Here is a 25,636-nt window from a genome sequence, read left to right on the forward strand (position 1 = left end):
TTCTCCCCGTGTTTGCGTAGGTTTCCTCCGGGTGCTCCGGTTTCCGCCCACATCCAAAGAAATGCGGGTTAGGTGGATTGGCATCTTTAGAATTGTCCATAGGTGTGTGTGTGGGTGTGTCTGTGTTTGTCTATTTGTGGCCCTGCGACAGACTGGCGTCCTGTCCTGGGTGTACCCTGCCTCGCGCCCTGTGACTGCTGGGATAGGCTCCAGCCCCCCGCGACCCTTAATTGGACTAAGCGGTAGAAGATGAATGAATGAGTGAATGATTATCTGTAACTTCCGATACATTTTTGGGTGGTTTATCTTTATCAAAGATAACTTTTCAGTTATCTGATTATCTGTTATCGTAGTTAAATTTTTGGTTATCTGTGCCCACCACTGGTAATGAGTGTAATGTTTTTGCCTGCATTCTAGTGATATTCTGGCATCCACAGTTGCTGGTAATTCATTGTAAATCTTATTTCAGATTTTAACAGGACTTGACCCTAAAATGAGGTAATAAATGATGTGAAATGAATGGGAATTCCCCTTAAAAGCAACAGTTACAAACTGTGAATTAAACAATCATACTGATGAGCCACACAATTGTGCTGTTGTTTTTAGCAGGAATAAACCATAAAATAGGGTAATCAATTATGTGGAATGGATAGAAATTCACCGTGAATTTGACAAGATTTTTTTTACAGTGTGCTTTTAATGTGGTATCTGGTCTTTTCTACTTGGGTATGTCCCAGCAGATTTTCCCCTGTCTCTGACTGGTGTTGGTCCTGCCTGGCCATGGCCCTGGAGTGTGAGACGTTTGCTATGTGTTTGTAAAAGCCACCGTCTATATAAAGTTCTTTTTTCCAATCAGTGTAGCCATGTTGAGTAAATATGTCCCCACGACAAGAATTAGAACTAAATTTGCAACAAGCGAAGCAGAAGCTGGCATCACGCAGTCCTGAATATTCAAGCCATGGCCGAATTTGATAACATGATGTGTTAAAACACCTCTGAATTTGCCCAAATGGTTGTTTAGGTTAACTGCTTAAAATGGGTGATCCATATTTAAGTCTGGAGGAGTGGACACAGCAGAGTCGGGGGCCTGAACATGGGGAGCACAGACATTTTGAGCCCCCAGCATGGGTGTAGAGCTGGTGCATCTGCTGGTGATTCACAGGCAGTCCCGGACCCTGGCATGGATGCAATGCTCTGCTCAGTGGCTGCAGGGCTGCTGGTCGAGGCAGCACTTGCGGGAGTGGGAGCTGCTTGTTTTTTTGATGAGCCACCTGTGCATTTCTATTGGCATAATTTGGCAAATATTCGAAGTGCTTATGATGCAGATGTTTAAAATATTGAAATGTGCTTATGATTCAGAATTATTGTTGCAACAACACCAGTGAGAAGACGGCAGTCGAACTAAGAATGTGAGGGTCCCTGGTAATTCAAGAGTGCCCATTGGGTAATTTGACATCAGAATAGACTGGTAAAGGAATCCACCAATCACAAATAGCGCTAGATGCATACATAAAGGTCTCTCCGAATGGCTCCAACTGTGAATCACATGGGATATTGCATATTTGCTGTCAAATAGTAGTAAATCAGTTTAACTTGACTTTTCATTGGGTGGGCAGAGCTTTTCTCAGGGTAGGCACTGCGCACCCCCTGCCCCCCTTGGTAACACCCCTGAACACACAGAGGTTGCTTCCTTTTTATTATGTGGATAGTGTAGAAAATACAGATTTTTATGTCATAAAGTAATACTGTGAGTGTCAACACTGAGGAAAGAGATTTAATATGAAGTGTAACTTTACTTTGTCACTGTGAGAATGATATAAACTCAGGAATTTTGTTAAATTTAACACTGAGACTTGAGTTAACACTGAGAATTTTGCTGTGTAGCACATGGTGATTCATGATTAATGCCTTTTTTATTTAATTAACTGCTGTCATAAGATACACAAAAAGTAGGTAAGCAGAAGCTCTAAATAACATCACACACCAACAAATGAATTCCATCATACACATATAGGCAGGCTGTGGGGTCCCTTTGTCGAGCCTGTGAGGATACTGAACTTAAAGCGTATCTGTAAGGGGGAATAACTATTTTAGGATCAAATGCCCTCTTTTTTTTCTTTTCTTTTTTTTTTTTTTTTTACTGTATGGTTCTGTGCGTGTCTGTTGTGTTGTATTATTGTGGGAGAGCAGGTGCTGCAGGCGCAACCCAATTACCATACAGCTGAAAGCACAAAGAAAAAACTTTACTCCCTGTATTCCTCCTCCTCCTCCTCCTCACAAAGTCCCTTAATGACAGCCACGCGAGTGACACACCACCAAGTCTTTTTTTTTTTAACTACCTCTTTTAGAGTGCATACAAAGTGCCGGGAATGACCAAAGTATAGGTTTGATGCTCCACCAAGGGCCAGTCAGAGAACGCACACGGGTTTCTTTTAAAGCCTTCAGTAAATGATCTTTGTGGTTTTAAAGTGATAGGGTATATCTATATTATTCTGGGGCAGGGGGCGTGTGCATGCACTTGTCCTCCTCTTTGCGTTATTACGCGATGGCACACCGCGTTTGGTAACTTCTGATACTGTACATTATGTCCAACAAATAAACGAAGGTGCACAGTTAATTGTTTTGGGGCGGGGTAGGGGGTGGGGGTTGAGCATGTGAAAGCCACGGCAGGGGTAACACCATAGGAATGTGGCGGAGCAGATGGTCCGCTAAAACCCAGTTGGGACGGCTGGTCAGAGCGCAGGCACGCAGGGGCCCGCCTGCGTCATAAACCCAATTAAATATCAGAAGCCACCGGCGGACTGGGTGCTGGAATTAAATCAAATGGAGGCGTGTGGAGGATTGCACCAGAGTATGGAGGAATCTGTCAGAACGTGAACGTGAACGGTCACCGTGCGTTCTGTTGTAAAAAGGATCAGTGGAAGCTGCGCTGTTGCACATTTAATAGCGACGAGCCATTTGCTCTGTCCCCTTTGAGAGAAGGGGGGCGGGTTTTGAAAAGTTGTGTGCCCCCCCCCCACACACACACACACACACACGCACGCACGCACGCGCACTCTTTCTTTGTGATGGCCCCGGGGCGGACTTGTGGTGGTGGAGGAGGGAGTGGAAGGAGAAGAGCAGAGGCGCTCATTTGCATCCTATTACCCTTCTCCCGCAGGCTCCTGTATAAAACCCTGTGCAGAGGCTGGAGAGCCACCAGACATACCGAGAGGAGCTCAGAACACGACACAGCCACTTGTTTTCTGGAGTTCCGGACCAGCACCTTATTATCGATCACTTGGAAACTAAAAACAACTGCGTCTTTGCACCAGCTGACTGGAATTAACTGTGAGGATTTCATCCGCTCTTCCTCCAGAGGAATCTGCTGAGGATTACTTTGCTTTGTTTAAATAATAATAATAATAATAATAATAATAATAATATTAATAATAAAACTTGTCCAAAACTTCCGCCTCGTATGGAAGCCAAAAGGACTGAAGATACGCGCAAATAAGGAGTTCCTGCGCGTTAAGAGCGCACCTCCACTGTGACGGGACACTGTGCAAACTTTCTCCATGAGTGTTTGAGGCGGGCTGCACAAACCTGCGGAGCTTTGCCTGGTTGCTGGAGTGCTGTCACCACAATGGCACGCTTGTGTGCGCTCATGGTTGTGATTCTCTCGCTTCTCACCTGCCAGGTGCGGATCCAGTAAACCAGATGATCCTTGTTGTTGTGTGCTATATTGCATGTGTATTTACAGGCGAAATATGATTACATTTCTAAAATTATTTTTGTTTCACTTTTATAGATTTTGTGCTCGGGGGTGTTTGAGCTGAAGCTGCAGGAGTTTCTCAACAAAAAAGGAGTAACGGGGAACGCAAACTGCTGCCCCGGCTCGGCGCGTCCGCAGGCTCACCAGCCGTGTGAATGCAAGACTTTTTTCCGAGTGTGTTTGAAGCATTATCAGGCCAGCGTGTCCCCGGAGCCTCCCTGCACTTACGGCGGAGCTGTGACACCCGTGCTGGGCTCCAACTCCTTCCAGGTGCCGGAGACCAACGCGGAGAGCTTCACCAACCCTATCCGGTTCCCCCTCGGCTTCACATGGCCGGTAAGTGAAAAATCACGCAAGTGCGCGCACCGATTATAGATGCTGAGCTTACAAATGTCAAGGCGCTATGTTTGTGTCATGTGCTCTGATACGTCATAAAGAAAAGCCCGAGCGCACTGTAAGTATGTTATTATTTGAGGGCAACAGATGCTCCCAAACACTGGTCTTTGTCAGCAGCGTGTGAGAGGGGCCATTGTAGTATTTCTGTGTGCTTTGGTGGGATAAAATAGGGAGGGGGAGGAGGGGAATTGGGGAGGGGGGAGGGTGTGATTCACCAAAGGCTTCTCTCCTCCGACAAGGCGTGGAGGGAAATTTAACATCCTCTGAGTTGGCACATCATTGGCGACGCAGCGTGAAATTCCGCTTGGTTTGGTTTAACGGAGGCGTCAGAGTGATGGCAGGTAGCAGGTCCTATTAGGCCCCTAATCAACACGGGAATTATGCTGTGAAGTTTATTGGGAGGCCTCCTAATGGCCCTGTGCTGCTGTGAGGAGGGAAGAGGTCTGCAAGCCCAACAGCTGTTCACTCCTCTCTCTCTCTCTCTCTCTCTCTCTCTCTCTCTCTCTCTCTCTCTCTCTCTTTCAGGGGACATTTTCACTGATCGTTGAAGCCCTGCACACTGACTCCTTGGATGACCTGACAACAGGTGGGTTACAGGCACACAGAGGACCAGAGGACCGCAGCAGTAGCGGTTCTGTCTGCTTTTTGGAGATGCACTGTGCATCCATCCATCCATGCACAAAGGATGCCAATTATAATGTGCAAAATCCTGCAGATGGAAAAATGATGAGAAATTAGCCCAAATTTTTGTTATTTATTGTGGGGGGGCACTTCCATCAAAATCACTCGTCTCATGCTGAAACATTTATTACCCCAAAAAAGGAGGTGTAGCAGGGTCAGCTCCTAAAAATCGGTCTACCCTGCCTCCACTGCGCATGCGTCATTTTGGTGCTCTGCCACTCGTCTGAGACAGTCTCTTCACCCAAAGTGATCAAATGGATTAATGTGATTATTAACCATCAAATGATAAAGTAAAACCTCTTAAATCATTCTAAAGTCAGTTTTAAGCAGAAATGAGGCGATACTTGGTGTCGCTTTGAAATGCGCACTGAACGCATCAGCTAGTAGCTCGTGTAGTTGCGGAGCTCTGATAGCTTCCTCTGTCTTTTATGATGAAATAATGCTGAATTTATGTGGAAATAATTGTTGTACAAAAGCCTCAGATATGGAGGGAGACTGGAGACTGGAGAGCAGTTTGAAGCAGAAAAGAGGTGATAATGATGCATGTGCAGTGAAGGCAGGGCGGACTGATTTTAGGGGGGACCATTTGGTCTGCGTCAGAGGTTATTTTGTCAGTGCTGTTTTTCTGGTTGTTTGCCTGTGAGCAGGATTATGGGGGAAAAAAAAACCCCTTGAACTGATTTTCCTGAAATTTGGTGAAATGGTGGGATATGGGCCAAGGGGGAGCCATTAACCTTTGTAATGTCCAGTTAAGAGGGCAGAAACAGATTTTTTTGTTTGTTTGTTTTGTTTACTTATTTAAAAATGCCCTGTCTTGCAGTGTTAAAGAAAGTGGGGGAAAGTCATGGATCTGTGCCCTATAATTGGATCTCCTCCTTGGCACATGTCCCACCATTCCACTAAATTTAAAGAAACCCTATTGAGTAGAGTTTGTGTAATCCTGCTAACAGCACTGAGAACATGACCTCCTTGGCAAAAAAGTAAAATAAATAAATAGGCATATGCACAGTGCTAATATCTAAGAACAGGTGAGATTTGGTTTATTGGTGGAGATCATCAGTACCCTTCTAATTCATTTATAATATTTGTGTCATATGGTTGAGGCAGATAGTCACCCATTAAGTCTGGTCTGCATGAGGTTTCTTCCTAAAAATCAAAAAATGCAGAGGGCCTTTTTCCTTATCACTGTTTCCACTGTGCTTGCTCATGGGGTACGGTCTTGACCTTGCACTTTGAGGTGACCTATGTTGTGATTTGGCACTGTATAAATGAATTGGACTGAAAAGACACAAGCTTTTATTTTATCAGCATTTTGAAAGCATGAATCACTTTCTGAACCAGTTGAGTTCTGATGCAGATGGAAAAGTGCTATATGAATGCAGTCCATTTACAGACAAATAAATAAATAAACGCTGTTGATTTTAGTATATCCTTGGCAGATAAATACTGTTAAGCAACAGGTTCAGTTTAGTGTTTTTGGGCCAGTCATTTTCTGAAGCAGCTGGTTTATTTTGTTCAAGGTTTTTTTTAAAGTTCCTTCCTTCGCTATGTGTATAATGTTTTGGTTTAATTTGAAATCCACCTAGTAGTTACACCTGTTATTTTGTGTATAAGTCTCTCTTCAGCTGGAGTTTTATGTCCACATGGGAAAAGACCACCCATATATTTAGGAGGTATCTATGGGAGAGTAACACCAGTAACCCAGAGTGTGATCTTTATCTCCTGCTCTGTCTTATCTGGGTCATAATGGCTATACTGAACCAGCATGTGCACAACAGTGGGGGACAGGGTAATGATGACTGTGACCGTTACTAAAGTTAACATTGTCACTTTCTGTAGATTGCACTCTGCAGACGTGCTTTAAGTGTCAGTTCCCCAAAATGAAATGACACTGGTTGTTGATACAGAGACATGTTCTCCAAGAGGATGGAATGTAACAAATGATATTTCTACAGAACATGAATACAGACAGGATGACAAATAACATCAGCACTTTTCACTCTTTAGACAACCCAGAGCGCCTGATAAGCAGGATCACCACTCAGCGTCACCTGACTGTGGGGGAAGAGTGGTCCAAAGACATCCAGACAGCAGGCAGGACTGAGCTGCGTTACTCCTACCGCTTCCTCTGTGATGAGTACTACTACGGTGATGGCTGCTCTGTCTTCTGCCGGCCCCGAGATGATGCCTTTGGGCACTTCTCCTGTGGTGAGCGTGGAGAAATTATATGCAACTCTGGCTGGAAGGGACAGTACTGCACTGAACGTAAGTCATACTGGATTTTTCTTCTGTTTAGTGAGGGCTTTCAGAGTAATGTATAAATGTTTTAATAAATGTTATATTCTGTTTATTGTTTGATTTATCTGCACAAAAGACAAAAGCTAAGCTGAGTTTATTTATTTATTGGCTTGATTGCTCTGTATTTTCTGTGTTCTAGATTTTATGTATATCCTGGGCATGACCTTATTGTGCATTTGGGGCCTGTATGTGCTCCTCCAGCCTGTAGATAATCCTATTTGGGGGGTTGGAGGTGAGATTGGTACTTCAGTTGCTGTAACTTTCTTTGCAAAGCTTGGCACTGGAGAAGAAGACTTCTTGTTTCCACACTGTGTGAGAGTATCTCTGCTGCTGCCTTCTATCGGAGGGTGGCATGTGTTACGAAGGGGAAGGGGAGAAACCATTTCAAGCCTCATCTCTGATAAAAACTGAAAAACAGGACCACAAATCCCACCCCTGCCACATTTCTCCATGTAATGTGGAGTTGCGTCAGGAAGGGCATCCGGCGTAAAACCTGTGCCAATTCAACATGCAGATCCACCTTGGATTTGCTGTGGCAACCCGAGTGCAAACAAGGGAGCAGCCGAAGGGACTTATAGAGGGTTGGCTCTTGTGAGGTGCTGATTATTCATCCGCAACATGGCAGTGTCCAAGTCCAAAGATATGGTGGCTCAAGTGAATGGGAACCTTGAAGATCCTTTGTCTCAGTAAGGATGATCATCTTGCAGTGCTGTTGAGGAAGCTTGGAAAGCTCCACATTGCAGTGGCTGCAGTTTCTGAGTTTCAGAGATCTGGAAGTGGTCAAATCTCACTGCATGGATCTTAGTGTTGATCTACGACAACTACAAATCCAGACACACTAACTCTTCACCCAACTTCTCAAGTGCTGCAATCAGAGAATTTATTTATTCCACAAAGATCACAGCATTGTCTGAAAGTCAAGGTCAGTAAACCTTGCAGCAGACACTGACTTTGTAAAAGGCCATGCTCCAAGGAGCTGAACTACTCCAAGTGGGTGGGGATGCTGTCCTGTTGGTATTGCAAACAGTCCATCTTTCAATCTGGGAGACAGGCATCATCCCTTGTAGACTTGAAGAAAGGACTTGAGAAGTACCATTTGCTTTGTGAGGGAACTTGAGCTACAATATTTTGGCTATGCGGAATGGTTTTCTGGGCGTGATCCAGCATGCAGGCGCCTCAGTATAGGGAAACCCAGTAAATGGAAAATGCCAAGGGTACACCTAGGAATCACCTGGCTGTGGGAGATAGATGGTTACATTTGAGAGGTGGGGACGGACAGGGTGTCTGGTGGTTCCATACAGTGGTGGATGGGGTGGCACCACAACATGCTCTCAGACCTGAGATCTGCTATATTCAGGAAACAGGGAGCAATGTGAGGAAGCTTTGCAAATATGTTGTCGACCATTCTACTGGTCTGATACATTTCATTTTGCAGTTGATAAAAGCTTTTCAGTTTCAGTTCATATAAACTGATATACGTGAACACTGACAGGCTTGTGCTACTGATATTTTAAGATTTCTGTAAATTACCCTTGGTATGAAATGTAATTTTCATGGCTTTCCTCACAATCACTTGTGTGTCTTTATTGTTTAGAAGCTTTTCCACCTCTTAATGCGGGGCCCGTGTGCAACAGGCGTCAGTTAGTTATTCCATGGCACCAGAGGCCTCCATTCTAATGAGCTGCAGTGGCTCCTCAGTAATTCACACGCCGCGTGCCTTCCATTAGACCACTGGGGCCTCCTCGCCCCAAACCTTCTCCCCGATTGGCCGAGTGGGGTTCCTTTATTGTTGCCACATAGGTTCGCGATTGGCTGAGCGGGGTTGTGTATTGTTGTGGAGGGGGCAGCTGCTTGGTGAGAGTAGACAATGGAGCAGCTGTCTGGTGGTTAGCTCCACACAGACCAGCTGGCCCTGGGGGAGGAGGTGGGGAGTGAGGTGAGAGACAGGAGTGGAGGAGAAAAAAGAGAGGAAAAGAAAAATGCTTTGGGAGGAGAGGAAGAGCAGGAAAGGAAGCAGGAAGATGGAAAAGTGAGGGAGGAGAGGAGGATCAGAAGGAGGAGGGGAGGAGAGGGGTGAGAAAAGAGACTTCTGACCCACAGTCAAGGGGAGAAAAGAGGCTTTGTGTGGGGCCCTTTTGTGTTGGAGAGCAACCATGTTAAAGAGGAGGGCTTGTTGGTTGGTTCCTCTTATGGTGCCTGAGATCGCTGTAGTTTCCAGCCACCTAGTTTACAAAGAGAAGCTGTGCTTTGGTTTTGGTTCTTATAGAGGTGTCATATTGTGCAAAATCAGATTCTATCTACATTTACTTTTTGGGTCCATTTTGGCCCCATTTCACCTGGCTGCAACAGATGATTATGTTGGTTATGGTCAGTTCCACTTGTATTCAGAAGGGGGAAGGGTTCACTAGTCTGAAGGTTCACTAGTCTGAAGGTTCACTAGTCCGAAGGTTCACTAGTCTGATGGTTCAGTACTCTGTGTGTGTATTTACTCCAAATTAAGCCAAACATCATAATTTAAAGAGTCGCCGATGAAGGACGGATAATTGCCATTTGAATTAGATGCCAAAGTCTTAATTATGGAATATTGTGTGTGAGCGCCTTGGGGCAACTGTTTGTTGTGATTTGGCGCTATATAAGAAAAAAGTTGATTGATTGATTGATTTACATTGTTCAGTGCATCTTTATAACCAGCAAAGCTAAAAACAAAGTGACATGTTTTTTTTATTATTAAAGTAACATTCACTATCATATCATAGATGAAAGAAACGTATGTTTAATTGAAATGAAAAGCACATGTAAGTATACAGCTAGAAGAGCAGCCTGCTTAAATTTGGCATCAAAATATGTTCATTTATTGACGTGAACCTACGGACTGGTGAACCTTCGGCCTAGTGGGGTGTTCCCAACAGAAGGTATTTGGTTAAGTGTGACGTAATGTATCACGTGATTTTCAATTTAAAAAAAAAAAAAAAAAAAGGACTACTGTCCACAGTGGACATGGTGTGTAACAGTGTTTTTATGTTGTTTATCAACTGATACCTCTAATATTAGCCAACCTGGTAGATTTAGCTAACAACGGGCTACACTGAGCAGTTATTTAAAACACTTGTGTACCTTTTGCACTATCTGTCTTCTTCCATAGCATGTCTTTGGTGGGCCACATGTTTCTGTAGCTCTCCATAGTCCAAACACTTGGATGTGTCCAGAATGTTTTCCCACTTGCAGTGTTGTGTGGAAACTGGAACACATTAAATGAGGGTACTATGGCTTCATTTGTAGTCACGACGTCTGACTTCTAAGGTTACTAGAACACCACATTGCCTTTGAGAAGGTGGGGATGGATCAGTTGTCAGGCTGGGTGGTTCTCATCCAGGATCCAGGACAGTTTCATGGTGTGTTGAATGCGGTGACGTGTGGCTCCAGAGCCTACTCCCAGACGTCACATGATTTGATTATACGACTTCCCCTGCAGGAATGGGTCCTCGCTGACATATGTCCATATCTGAACTTCTGTTTGTTGTGTTAGGAGAGAGACACACCCCTTCAAACAGAGAGGGTGTGATGATTAGCAGCTCCTTTCCATTATAATCAGCAAGCACAAAAAGAGCTCATTTCCTGGAGTACTAATTTTTTTTTTTCTGAGATCACCTTAATGTCAAATTTTAATGTAATTGTCATGTTTTAATGTAATATGTTTTTCACACACCTGGCAATATACACTGGCTCCCAGAAGAAGATATACAAGTATGATACCAGCAATTTAACAACAAAAATGGGTTATTGTTAATGACCCTTTTATCATGACACCATGTTTATTTCTTATGACTGGATCATAAACAGAAAGTTTAAATAATCTCAAGGTCTCCAGGGTGAGGATGAGGCAGATACATGAATAAATAAAAGATTGTAGCAAGATAAACAGGCTGCAGATAGACAGATGTAGGCATTAGCTCGTGAGCATTAAAGTTCCCATGATTCACCTGCCACTATGTTTTCTCTCTGCAGCAATCTGCCTTCCCGGCTGCGATGAAGAGCACGGTTTCTGTGATAAACCAGGAGAGTGCAAGTAAGTTCTGGGAGATACAGTGACTCTGAGTGTCCTGATGGGCCTCAGATTTGTACAATTAAATGCACTGACCTGACACATTAGCCATGGTTTCAGTTATTAACTGCAGTTTATAAATGTTGTGTTCCCAGGTGTCGTGTGGGTTTCAGCGGGCGTTACTGCGATGACTGTATCCGTTACCCAGGATGTCTCCACGGCACCTGCCAGCAGCCTTGGCAGTGTAACTGCCAGGAGGGTTGGGGTGGACTCTTCTGCAACCAGGGTGAGTTCAGCGACAGCAGCATCAGTCATCTCGTGTCAGCTGTGACGCAACATAGTTTAACCATTTCATGTTGGCATTTCCAGACCTGAACTACTGCACGCACCATAAACCATGTCAGAATGGAGCTACCTGCACCAACACCGGTCAGGGCAGCTACACCTGCTCCTGTCTACCCGGATATACAGGGGCCAGCTGTGAGGTCCAAGTCAACGAATGTTCTGGAAACCCCTGCCTCAATGGTGGCAGCTGCACTGTGAGTATCAAATAACAGTAAGGCAGTTTGTGAGCAAAAATGAGCATTTATACAAATTAGTCTCTAAGCAACTTTTCTTTAAACATTTATTTCCCCAACAGGACCAAGACAACAGCTATAAGTGTACATGTCCGCCCGGTTTTACGGCAGCAACTGTGAGCTGAGTGCTAATAGCTGCGCAGATGGGCCTTGCTTTAATGAAGGACACTGCGTTGATAACCCTGAAGGTGGCTACTTCTGTCAGTGCCGAATGGGATACGCTGGCTTCAACTGTGAGAAGAAAATTGACCACTGCTCCTCTAATCCCTGTTTAAATGGTAAGATGTGTTCTGTCTGTACATATGTGTGAAATTACTTTCATGAAGTTGTGAGAATAAAAAAAGGCTAAAAATATGACAGAGAGAAACTGGTACTCAAAAAATTGATCACTAATTCCGTGGGTAAAGGGGCAGCACGGTGGCTTAGTGGTTAGCACCGTTGCATCACAGCAAGAAGGTCATGGGATTGATACCTGCCTGGGTTTGCGTGGGTTCCCTTCAGACTTGGATTGTGGCTATATTTAGGTTTGGGTAAATATTTAAGAATTTTGTAACTGTGGTACATTTTAAGGCCCATCGAGGTAAAACTTTAGATAATTTGTATTAAGGCCCTGATAGACAGACAGACAGACAGACAGACAGACAGACAGACAGACAGACAGACAGACAGACAGACAGACAGACAGACAGACAGATAGATAGATAGATAGATAGATAGATAGATAGATAGATAGATAGATAGATAGATAGATAGATAGATAGATAGATAGATAGATAGATAGATAGATAGATAGATAGATAGATAGATAGATAGATAGAAAGAAAGAACTTTATTAATCCTTGAAGGGAAATTTCAGTTGTCATAGCAGCCAGGTACCTTAAAAAGATCAAAATAAAACAAACAATAAGAAAAACTGAGGTAGAAACACACAGGAGTGCAGTGGATCCGATGTCACAGTTTAAGACTGCACATTAATTAAGGAGCAGTGGTGTTATAAGGCATGCATATGGTATTGTTACGTGGAATGCAACAGAAAATAATAAATAGTATAGGCAGATAAGATGGCTAGCAACATGATGTGTTAATAATTACATAATATTTTGTTATTACACAGTTATATATGCATAACTGCCAAAAAGACAAATGCTAACAGTTTAAAAACTAGTTATACCCTTATATAATAGTTTATAATAACATTACAAACATATTTATTGAGTTTGTTGATGAAGAGTCTCCATAGGAACTGGACTTCTTCAGTTCAGTTTTAATTTTTATTTAATTTAGCCTTTATTTAACCAGTTTAGTCCCATTGAGATCGATATCTCTTTTGTAAGGTAGACCTGGAAAAGTATAAAGGTTACAATTCACCTAACCTGCATGTCTTTAAATGTGGGAGGAAACCGGAGCACCCCGAGGAAACCCATGCAAACACGGGGAGAACATACAAACTCCACACAGAAAGGCCACAGGTGGGAATCAAACCCATGACCTTCTTGCTGTGAGGCAACAGTAAGAATCACTAAAATTCATTTATTCAACACCACATCGCAACACAAGCTACCTCAATGTGCTCCTCACGAGCAAGCACATAATGACCACAGCAGAAGGAACCTTAACAGGAAGAAACCTCAAGCAGACCAGACTCAGTAGGGTGATTATTTGCTATGGACATACTAACAAGGCAAACCAAAAACACATCACAGGATTTCCAAAACATTTAGTTAAAGACATGTGCGAAACAGCCATGTATAGTCCAGTAACGCTTGTTGGTCATCAAGCTGTTTCTCTGCTCATCCATGTGACCTATATAGTCTTATTAACACATAAAATAGTTAGTCTCGTTTTTATTCTCATTCAGTAAAAGACATCACAGATGTTATTACAGAACAAAATATTGATGGACTGAATGATAAATAAAAACACAGAATAAAAGTTCAAGGACAATGATAGTGATGAATTGGGTTTGAAAAAAAAAACTATCATGGTAAAATGATATTTCAAAGGGGATTTATTGTGCATTACTGTTGATAACCATTTTATAGGGACTTGTGAAGGCCTTATTCTCTGTTAACTAATGCTTATTGAGAGGATTTTGATATAAAACATTACCCAAGTCTATCAATGATAATCTGAAGACTAATCTTGTCTCTTGATTCACTCTGCAGGTGCAGAATGCGTTGATCTGGTTAACTCCTATCTCTGCCAGTGTCCTGAGGGATTTTTAGGTCCTACCTGTGAGGCCAGCAGTAGCAGTAGTATCTCAGGATACTGTCTGTACTTCCCTTGTCAGAATGGTGGGACATGCCAGGAAGGAGTTAATGGCTACACTTGCTCCTGTCCACCAGGTGAGAAAAAGCCATGTGGTTTAATTCTGCTTTTCCTTATTGGGATTTGTTTGTATGGTGCGTGCTTTTATAGGTTTGGAAGTCCTAAACTCTACTCTGTCTGCAGGCTATACTGGGAGAAACTGCAGTTCCCCCATCTCCCGCTGTCATCACAACCCCTGCCACAATGGTGCTACCTGTCATGAGCATGGGAGTCGGTATGTGTGCGCTTGTGTGCCTGGTTATGGTGGTCACAACTGCCAGTTCCTGTTACCGGAGGTTGCGAGGGGTCAGCCAGCAGTGGAGGAGATGGACCGACACTATTCTTCCCCAGAAGGTGGAAATAATGAAGATGAGGAGGGGGACAGCGGCAGATTCCCCTGGACAGCCGTGTGCGCCGGTGTCTTCCTTGTTCTTGTTTTGCTGATTGGCTGCTCTGTGCTGGTGGTCTTCATTCGTGTCAAACTGCAGGATAGGCACAGTCACCATGGAGACAGTATCCAAAGTGACAGCCATGAAACTATGAACAACCTGACAACAACCAACAATTGCCTCCGCAGTGACAAGGAGCTGGGTGCTATGATGCCAGCATCGATTAAAAACACCAATAAGAAGGTGGACTACCATTCAGAGCTTGCTGGATCACTGAGTGGACTGAGTGGGATCAGCGGGCTCAATGGGCTCAGCGGGTCAGAGAAGAATGGCTTTAAATCGCGCTACCCCAGTGTGGAGTACAACTTGGTCCATGAGCTTAGGCCCGAGGAACTGTCAGCATGTAAAGAAGAGGAGCATGAGGAGTCAGAGGTCAAATGTGAGATACTAGAAGACCATGAAACAGAGGAAACACACAGGAAGAGACGAAACAGGTACACATTTATCAAAAGTAAAGATTTAAACAGCATCCCGGCTTAGAAGTAGAATTGATCCAGTGTAAATGTTACACACTGTATGAATGAGGCATTCTGAATCCGTGTCCCTCTATGACCCACAGTGATGCATCAGAAATGACACAAGAAGATGATCCTGCAAGCTGCAGTGAAACAAAATATCAGTCAACCAGCGAAGTTGAATACCACTGTTCCAGCGATGGCAGATTCCAGAGTACCACTGACACCAAATACCAGTCTGTGTATGTCATATCTGACCAGAAAGATGAGTGTATAATCGCTACAGAGGTGAGCTATCTTACCTGAAAACTCATGGCAAAATGATAAACTGTCATTTCAAAGGGGATTTATTGTGCAAAATCAGTTTGTATCTGCCATTACAGTTACATATAGCTGGGTCAGGTGAGGTGGGGGAGCATGCACTGCTCCTGCACATCAATACTTCCATTACACTACAGAATTACTTTGGGTTCTGGATGCCAACCACCCACCCAGATAATCAGTCCATCCACTACCATGAAAGTAACCATCTATTTGCCGTAGTCGTGTAAAACATGGGCATTCCCTTGGCCTTTTCAAGTTGCTGCTGTTCTCAACCTGCACATTCTCACTCCCAAGTCGTCACATTTTGATGCAGGGCTAACCCTAACCCAAGCCCTAACCATGACCATAATCATAAGAGATAAGATAAGATCTTATCTTATCTTGCTGGGTCATGGTTAGGGCTTGGGTTAGGGTTACCCAAAAATGGATTAATATTCCCTGATGACACAGACGTCAAGCAGATAGTTCTGTCTGTTATCTGAGAGAAATGATGCTACTGCAAAAAATGTTTAGCCATATGTCATTAAATGACATGAAGGGGCTTCACAATTCATCACATAGTGATGCAAAGGGGCAGTAACTAACTGAAAATATGTGATGACTTGGGATTGAAAATGTGTGACCTCAACACTGAGGCACCTGCACACTGGATAATGCCCAGAGGTGCGCCCCACATGGCAGAGGTACGACAAAGTCACTTTCAAGTCATTCTCAAGTCATGAATCTGCAAATCTCAAGTGACGTCTCAAGTCAGTTTGTAAACATTTGGTGGTCATTATGACTTGAGACTTGACTTGGGACTTGCTAATTCATGACTTGATAATGACTTTGTCCCACCTCTGCCACATGGTGACAATTCCTTAGCTGATGTTCCCTCACAAATGCAAGTGGTGCATCTCATCCAAAACTCCCAGTCTCCCAAACAACCATTCCTTTGTCACAAATTCATTCCAGTAGGAGTTAATGCTTATCCAAAGAGTCTTAATACCACAGACATCCAGTTGTTGTTTTAGCACACTGGTTAGCATCTAAATCTTACAACCAAACCAAATACCAGGACACTAGGACACTTAGGCTTTTGTTCTCCTGCAAAGGTATCTGCTATGCCAAATACTGTATCTCTGTCCAGTGAGCTCATGAGTCCATGTGCTCTTACCAGTTGTGTCTTGATCTCAAAGTTTGGGGACTCAGAGTCATGAATGTCACTGTAGAAATAAATGAATCACTGTACAGGTTTGACACTTTTACTGCATACAGATACACAAAGTCACAGAAATCTGTAAATGTACATGTAAGAAGTCTCTTACCAACAAATTTTCAGCCTGAATTGGCTCAGACTCTGAGAAAGATGGATGTGTCTGTTCTCTAAAGGGAGAAGGGGATGTGGCAAGCAGCCACTTCTTTCCATTCCCCTATTCCACAGGGCGTCATTCCTTCCCGTTTCATCCCGAATAGCAAATCAGGGTGTGTTTTGAAGCATCACAGTAACTTGCTACATTTTTTGTTCATTTTGAACAAACCTGGTGTACACAGTAGTTATGGCCATCATTGACACCAGTTTTGAAATTGTGGTGAAATTTTCGAGCTGTTCAAAAATTTCATCCCGATTCACCAAATCAGCATCATTATGCATCACTTCCAGGTATCTGTAGTCTTACCAGCTTCAGTCATGTTCAAACATGTTTAAACGGGGTAGTTTTAGTGAGTACAGCTTGAAACTTGTTTGACTGTGTTCCACTGGGGAAAAAATTTGAAGCGTTTATGGCGGTTCTGGTTGAGAACGCAGCCGGGCGCAGCTTTACTTTTTGTTTTTGATTGGCTTGTTAGATATGTGCTTTATAAGCCAGCCTATAGGAGGCATGCCGTAGTAAGCCATTTCATCCAATTTTTGCACTTTCTTTGGCTCATAAGGGATCATAATAGGGCAGCGCAGTCTCGTTTGAACCTTTGCGTGATATCACGGGATTTGACCACTTATGGGGCCAGCTTCCCATTGCGCAGTACAAACACAGCATCACGGATAAATGGTGTACTGTTTTGTTTTCGGCTACAATCACCAAAGCAGTCGCGAAAAATGGAGGGGTTTTTTTTTGGTTCCCAGTGGAGAAGGGAAGGCTAGGCAAATAGGAGAGGTCGTGTTGGTAAGTGTTAGCCTCCACAGCTAACCAGAGTAGTTCTGTTCTCTTGCCTGCACAATCGCCTTGACATGTTTGAGCTCCGGGTCATAAACAAACCGCAACACGTCCACTTTCCACCGCATTGTCACTTTTTCTTTGCATTTTCACTTTGTTTGACATGTAATTTGCCTAAAAACTCCAAGAGGGCTGTCCCCGGATGTAGGATTATTGCGTCATATATGTCATATTTTAACCCTTTAGCGCCCGCCTCAAACGAAACTGCGCTGCCCAATAGAACTGTGCCCTGAAAACATTGTTCATCAAGATAGATCACTGTTTAGAGTTTTTGTTGTTGTTTGTTTGTTTTTAATATACAATTTTACATTTGTTTTGGGGATTGCTCATAAGTAAACTCACACAAATACTGACCATCTTTCCACATTACAGGTATGATACCAGGAAAGACAAGACCAGGTTCATGTGGTTGATGCCGGTCCAGACCAGCTCTGAGCAGTAGAGCTCAGCTTGTCTCCTGCTATTTGCTGCTGTTTCTTGGGAATTGCAGGGAGGACACTGAGAAAGCGCGCTGAGTCACTATGGACATGGCCAGGACTACTGCAGATGAATAATGGACATTTTTGGCCTTTGATGACTGCAGTTTGAATACTGACCTAGTGCTATGGACAAAGTACCACATGATGTAGTACTAGCACTTGCACTGGTACAAACAGAGTTAGGGCAGAACCTTACTTGAGAAGTGAAACGTGACTGCTGGAGAACTAACAAAGAGCTTGTTTCAAGTCTCTTGGCTGCAGTCCTGGAAGATCTACTGTTCACACCAGGATGAATCAAATTCCTGAATGATTTTATCCTTATAATTAAAGGAATATTGATGTGGATTTTGACATATATTGTAGTACTATGGAGTACTAATTGAATGAATGGTATATTACCTTTGGAGTACTAAGAACATTGAAGTACTGTTTGTAGTACTGTTATGTGATGTGGTTGTACCATGCAGTGTAAAAACTGTAACAGATATTGGAAAATACTTGTTCTGTGTGGTGCTGCAGAAACGAGCCGAATTTTTCATTGGAAACTCAAATATTTAGACTTTCCTGACGAAAATTTGTCATTTCTGATAGAGGGACTTCAGCAGCAGCACTGCCAGAGATGGTGTTGGCTGAGCTGGTTCTCAGCAGAAAATACTCCAGTAGTGACTACAGATTGATCCAACATGGATCCAGTTGGGCCATACTGGCCTCCGACCCCATGAGCGTTGTGATACAATGAGCAACATTTTGAGCAGGGCGACCTGGGAAACAGTCTCAGCACTGGAGAACAAACAAAGGGAGATATAGTGAAGCATATCAAATTTAAGGGCTGTTTAAACACGTCATATTGATGAAAACCATGTAATCTGCCTTTTAAAAGTTGAACACAGTTGGGTTTTTGCATGGTTCTATGTCTGTGCATGCAGATAGCCCATACTGGAAGCAAAAACATTGGCATATAACAGAAGTCCTTATCTGGACTCCTGCTTGCTCTGAGACACACCCACTCAAATGATGTGTGAAACACACCCACAGACACATACGCCCTCTTTAAAGGGAAGGGTCTCTCATTTCAAGCAACTCAGTTAGATGTAATTAAATGAGTCTTTTGCTCCCTTTGCTTGTTGCTTCATCATTTAACAAATCATTCTGGGATTGTTTGTTTGAAATCAGTGCAACAGCGCTCCAACAATTCATTTGGCCAAAGTTGCTTGACAGAATTTTGTTTTAGTGCTCTGATGTCTGATGCTGTCATGTTTCTTAACGGACAAGTCTTACCTGCCAGGACCTCATTGCACTAAGGAGGTGTGTGTTTGTTATCTAAAGAAAGATGTATTCCTTTAACTTAATTATGTAATTATTTGTGTTCAATTTGTGTGATTTTTTTTCCTTTTTATGTTGGGGGCAGACGGGGATAAATCTGCTATAATTTAAGTTGGGTTGTTTTTATTTTGCAGATAATGTATGTATATAAGTATGTATGCATGTATGTGTTAGGCACTTGAGACCACTGTGACTGTGTTGTATTTAAGAGAAAAAAAACATATGTACAGAGCCTTTCATTTTTATTACTGGAAACACATCAAAATATTTTCCAAAATTAAAAACAAATGAAATATAAGATTTGTGGTGTTAAGCTGTTATTTCTGTATGTGATTTTTAACCAAGGCCAAAATATGGCCATCGGTTACTGCGAAGGCCTTGCGTCCATCCGTCCGGTCCATCCATCTGTGCGCTGCATTCAATAAGGTGGATCATTGTATAGCTACTCAATGACTGGATCACTTTGGCCATTGCTGTGAATGTCCTTGCATGGCTGAACATCCTACCTACCAGTCGCTCTCACTGTGTCCCTATACAATAACGTCACCTCAAACTTGATCCCATGAAATACTGGTTCCGTAGAGGTCCGTCTTGGCCCCCTGCTTTTCTCCATTTTAAAGCACCTCTTGGCACACTATGTGATGTACTTTTCACTACTACAACCCCAGTTCTAATGAAGCCGGATAGGTGTGTAAAATGTAAATAAAAACAGAAATACAATTTTTGCAAAATCCTCTTCAAACCTATTTTCAATTGAATAAACACCACAGGACAAATATTTTAATGTTCAAACTGACAAACTTTATTGTTTTTGTGCAATATTTGCTCATTTTGAAAAATGGATGCCTGCAACACATTCAAACAAGCTGGGACAGTGGTATGTTTTACCACTGTGTTACATCACCTTTCTTTCTAAACAACACTCAATAAGAGTTTGGGAACTGAGGACACTAATTGTTGAAGCTTTGTAGATGGAATTCTTCCCATTCTTGCTTGATGTATAACTTCAGTTGTTCAACAGTCCGGGGTCTCTGGTTGTCGTACTTGGCACTTCATAATGTGCCACACATTTTCAATGGGTGACAGGTCTGGACTGGAGGCAGGCCAGTCCTAGTACCCGCAACTCTTCACTACGAGCCACGCTGTGTAACACGTACAGAATGTGGCTTGGCATTGTCTTGCTGAAATAAGCAGGACGTCCCTGAAAAAGACGTTGCTTAGATGCAGGCATGTGTTGCTTCAAAACCTGGATGTACTTTCAGCATTGATGGCGCCATCACAGATGTGTAAGTTGCCCATGCCATGGGCACTACACACCCCCATATACCATCACTGATGCTGGCTTTTTAACTTTGCACTGTTAACAATTGGATGGTCTTTTCCTCTTGACGTCCATTATTTCCAAAAAACATTTGAAATGTGGACTCATCAACCACACGCACACTTTTTCACTTTGCGTTCTGTCCATTTCAAATAAGCTCGGGCCCAGAGAAGGTGTTTCTGTATGTTGTTGATGTATGGCTTTCACTTTACACGGTTCTAACTTGCACTTGTTGATGTAGCGACAAACTGTGTTAACTGACAATGGTTTTCTGAAGTGTTCCTGAGTCCATGCAGTAAGATCCTTTACACAATGATGTCTGTTTTTAATGCAGTGCCGCCTGAGGGATCAAAGGTCACGGGTATTCAGTGTTGGTTTTCAGCCTTGCCGCTTACATGTAGAAAGTTCTCCAGATTCTCTGAATCTTCTGATTATATTATGGACTGTAGATGAGGAATACCTAAATTCCTTGCAACTGAACATTGGGAAACACTGGGGCTATTTTTTCACGCAGTTGTTCACAAAGTGGTGATCCTCGCCCCATCTTTGTTTGTGAACAGCTGAGCCTTTTGGATGCCTCTTTTATACCCAATCATGACACTCACCTGTTTCCAATTAACCTGTTCACCTGTAGAATGTTCCAAACAGGTGTTCTTTGAGGCATTCATCAACTTTTCCAGTCTTTTGTTGCCACTGTCTGAGCTTTTTTGAAATGTGTTGCAGGCATCCATTTCAAAATTAGCAAATATTTGCACAAAAACAAAGTTTATCAGTTTGAACATTAAATATCTTGTCTTTGTGGTGTATTCAATTGAATATAGGTTGAAGAGGATTTGCAAATCATTGTATTCTGTTTTTATTTACAGCAGTGTTCAGAATAATAGTAGTGCTATGTGAATAAAAAGATTAATCCAGGTTTTGTATGTATTTCTTATTGTTACATGGGAAACAAGGTACCAGTAGATTCAGTAGATTCTCACAAATCCAACAAGACCAAACATTTATGATATGCACACTCTTAAGGCTATGAAATTGGGCTATTAGTAAAAAAAAGTAGAAAAGGGGTGTTCACAATAACAGTAGCATCTCTGCTGTTGACGCTACAAACTCAAAACTACTATGTTCAACCGCTTTTTTGCACCTGCGTATACGTTTTCCCCCTCTCCAATCAACTGTTAATCAAACTATGCTGTTCTTCTGACAAGGTCTTGAACGTCCCATTTTCCTCAGGCTTTCAAAGAGAAAGCATGTTCAACAGGTCTTGGCTTCATCCTTACATAGGGACACCTGATTCACACCTGTTTGTTCCACAAATTGACGAACTCACTGACTGAATGTCACACTACTATTATTGTGAACACCACCTTTTCTACTTTTTTTTTTACTAATAGCCCAATTTCATAGCCTTAAGAGTGTGCATATCATGAATTCTTGGTCTTGTTGGATTTGTGAGAATCTACGGGTACCTTGTTTCCCATGTAATAATAAGAATACACTCAAAACTGGATTAATCTTTTTAGTCACATAGCAGTACTACAACCCCTGCAAAATATGGAATCACCGGCCTCAGAGGATGTTCATTCAGGTGTGTTTATTTTGTAGAAAAAAAAGCAGATCACAGACATGACACAAAACTAAAGTCATTTCAAATGGCAACTTTCTGGCTTTAAGAAACACTATAAGAAATCAAGAAAAAAAGATTGTGGCAGTCAGTAACGGTTACGTTTTTAGACCAAGCAGAGGAAAAAAATATGGAATCACTCAATTCTGAGGAAAAAATTATGGAATCACCCTGTAAATTTTCATCCCCCAAATTAACACCTGCATCAAATCAGATCTGCTCATTGACATTGACCCTATGCCATGACATTGATCCTATGTGTCTTTTTGCAAGGAATGTTTTTGCAGTTTTTGCTCTATGGCAAGATGCATTATCATCTTGAAAAATGATTTCATCATCCCCAAACATCCTTTCAATTGTCCAAAATATCAACATAAACTTGTGCATTTATTGATGATGTAATGACAGCCATCTCCCCAGTGCCTTTACCTGACATGCAGCCCCATATCATCAATGACTGTGGAAATTAACATGTTCTCTTCAGGCAGTCATCTTTATAAATCTCATTGGAAAGGCACCAAACAAAAGTTCCAGCATCATCACCTTGCCCAATGCAGATTCGAGATTCATCACTGAATATGACTTTCATCCAGTCATCCACAGTCCACAATTGCTTTTCCTTAGCCCATTGTAACCTTGTTTTTTTCTGTTTAGGTGTTAATGATGGCTTTTGTGTTGTGAAAGTGTAGTGACACGGACCCACAACAGGGGGCGTAATGAACGGACAATGAAAGAGTCAAATATGAACACTTTACTGTTGTGAAAAGCACAACCAACACAGCAGATTACAGAATATGTACAATAGTCAATTAGCAAAGGTGACGTGTGGGCAGGCTCGAGGATAGAGGACGTCTGTCCTGAGAAGAACCGGAACCACACGATTTCCTCCGCCGCCGAACCCGGAGAATACTGGAGCCGCCAAATCCCGAACACCCCAGGTGGCCACTGTCTCCGCGTGTCGGATCTGGTACTGCTGGCGAGGAGCAGAGACAATCAGATGTGGGTGTGTGAACACCCAGTAACAACAACGGTGGGAATTCCACCTCCACCTCTAACACACACTCGTGCAGTGTCTGAGTAACCACTTATCTGGATATGCAGGCTGAGAAGGTTACCTCCTAAGGTAGACGATATCTCGGCAACGAGGTGGAGATGACGTCCGGTCTTTATGGAGTGGGATGATGAAGTGTAGATGGGTGACAGCTGTCAAGAGATAATGAGTGACAGCTGTCACCCCCGGCTGTGTCCGTGGCGGCAGCGCCCTCTCGTGCCTGAAGCCCGCACTTCAGGCAGGGCGCCCTCTGGTGGTGGGCCAGCAGTACCTCCTCTTCTGGCGGCCCACACAACATTTCGTTTAGCTTTTCTGTATGTAAATCCCATTTCCTTTAGGCGGTTTCTTACAGTTCGGTCACAGACGTTGACTCCAGTTTCCTCCCATTCGTTCCTCATTTGTTTTGTTGTACATTTTTCGATTTTTGAGACATATTGCTTTAAGTTTTCTGTCTTGACGCTTTGATGTCTTCCTTGGTCTACCAGTATCTTTGCCTTTAACAACCTTCCCATGTTGTTTGTATTTGGTCCAGAGTTTAGACACAGCTGACTGTGAACAACCAACATCTTTTGCAACATTGCGTGATGATTTACTCTCTTTAAGAGTTTGATAATCCTCTCCTTTGTTTCAATTGACATCTCTCGGTTGGAGCCATGATTCATGTCAGTCCACTTGGTGCAACAGCTCTCCAAGGTGTGATCGCTCCTTTTAGATGCAGACTAACGAGCAGATCTGATTTGATGCAGGTGTTAGTTTTGGGGATGAAAATTTACAGGATGATTCCATAATTTTTTCCTCAGAATTGAGTGATTCCATATTTTTTTCCTCTGTTTGGTCTAAAAAAGTAACCGTTACTGACTGCCACAATCTTTTTTTCTTGATTTCTTATAATGTTTCTTAAAGCCAGAAAGTTACCATTTGAAATGACTTTAGTTTTGTGTCTGTGATCTGCTTTTTTTCTACAAAATTAAACAACTGAATGAACATCCTCCGAGGCCGGTGATTCCATAATTTTTGCCAGGGGTTGTATTATTCTGAACACTACTGTACATTTCACACAATATCCTAACTTCATTGGAATTGGGGTTGTAAGTTGAAGATACTCAGTTGTACATGACAATAACTGCTAGTAATCTCATACACATCAAGAATTTCAAGGATTACCTTGTTTCTGTGATAAGCTGGATGTCGAGCAATTTCTAAATTTTAAACTCAGAGAAGACTGAAATGATGGTCCTTGGTCCAGCGAGACACAGACACCAGTTTGACCAGCTAACGCTTAACCTTGACTAATGCGTCATACGTATGCAATATTTGATCCCATGTTTTCCTTTGACCTACACATTAGAGAAATTACTAGGACTGCTTTCTTCCATCTTTATAACATAGCGAGGATTCATCCTATCCTGTCTATGGTTGATGCAGAGACTCTGATCTATGCATTTGTCTCTTCTAGACTGGATTATTGCAATGTCCTATTCTCTGGCGTAATGCAGTCTAGCATTAAGAGTCTCTAATTGGTTCAAAATGCTGCTGTCAGAATTTTGACAAGAAGCATAAAGTTTGACCATATTACACCCATTTTGGCATCTTTCACTGGCTTCCTGTCTCTGTGAGGGCTGATTTTAAGGTTCTGTTGCTAACTTCTAAAATTATTCATGGACTAGTTCCTCCCTACCTAGCTGACCTAACTGCACCCTACATACTGGCCCATGCTCTGTGTTCTCAGGACACAGGACTACTTTGTGTGTCCCTAAGCTTAAAAAAAAATCGACAGGCCACAGGACCTTCTCTTATCATGCACCTGTCCTGTGGAATGATCTTCCTCCAGAGATATAACAGTCAGACTCCATACAGATGCCCAAGTCCAGACTAAAGATACATCCATTCTCCCTCTCGTATGGCTACCATACTGGTGTAGTATGTAATTATGTTTCCTCTCATTTTATTTCATATTATTAGCAACGGAACAGGTCTCAACCTCACTACATCTCAATACTGGGTCTGTTGGTGAAGAACAGGGCTAGCTACTGGCAACCACTTTAGTAGTCTCTTTGCTTCCCTGTTGATTTTTCTCTCTGTCCAAGGGACTAGCACTGGACCCTGGCCCTGCACCCTAGGGCACCAGACTGACCTCAAGACAACCCTACCCGATTTAAGACTAGGAAACAGAGACTAAGCACCAAGATGGACTGCTTTATTTTCTCAATAATGGACTGTTTTTGTTGCTCCTGTTTTTTTTTTTCTTCATCTTTTGTAAAAACCTTGCAACTGTTATAGGCAATCGGATCAACGGTAGAATCTCTTAGAGAAACAAGTTTTCCTTCCAGTAAAATCAGTCTATTTGAAAATAACTGGTTGTACA

At 42.7% G+C, this 25,636-nt stretch overlaps 1 protein-coding gene across 1 annotated transcript; it reads left to right on the forward strand.

Moving 5' to 3' along the window:
* The first annotated feature begins 3,211 nt into the window (after nt 1-3,211).
* Nucleotides 3,212-19,576, forward strand: dld (deltaD). Its single transcript, XM_034187472.1, is given in 13 exon segments — nt 3,212-3,679; nt 3,791-4,090; nt 4,676-4,736; nt 6,839-7,096; nt 11,135-11,195; nt 11,327-11,457; nt 11,541-11,710; nt 11,812-11,845; nt 11,848-12,027; nt 13,915-14,094; nt 14,201-14,939; nt 15,065-15,248; nt 17,849-19,576. Coding segments are annotated over 13 exon segments (2,358 nt in total). The 5' UTR covers nt 3,212-3,625; the 3' UTR covers nt 17,855-19,576.
* The last annotated feature ends 6,060 nt before the right edge of the window (nt 19,577-25,636 follow it).

The sequence above is a fragment of the Thalassophryne amazonica genome, chromosome 2, assembly GCF_902500255.1.
Source record: "Thalassophryne amazonica chromosome 2, fThaAma1.1, whole genome shotgun sequence".
NCBI lineage: Eukaryota > Metazoa > Chordata > Actinopteri > Batrachoidiformes > Batrachoididae > Thalassophryne > Thalassophryne amazonica.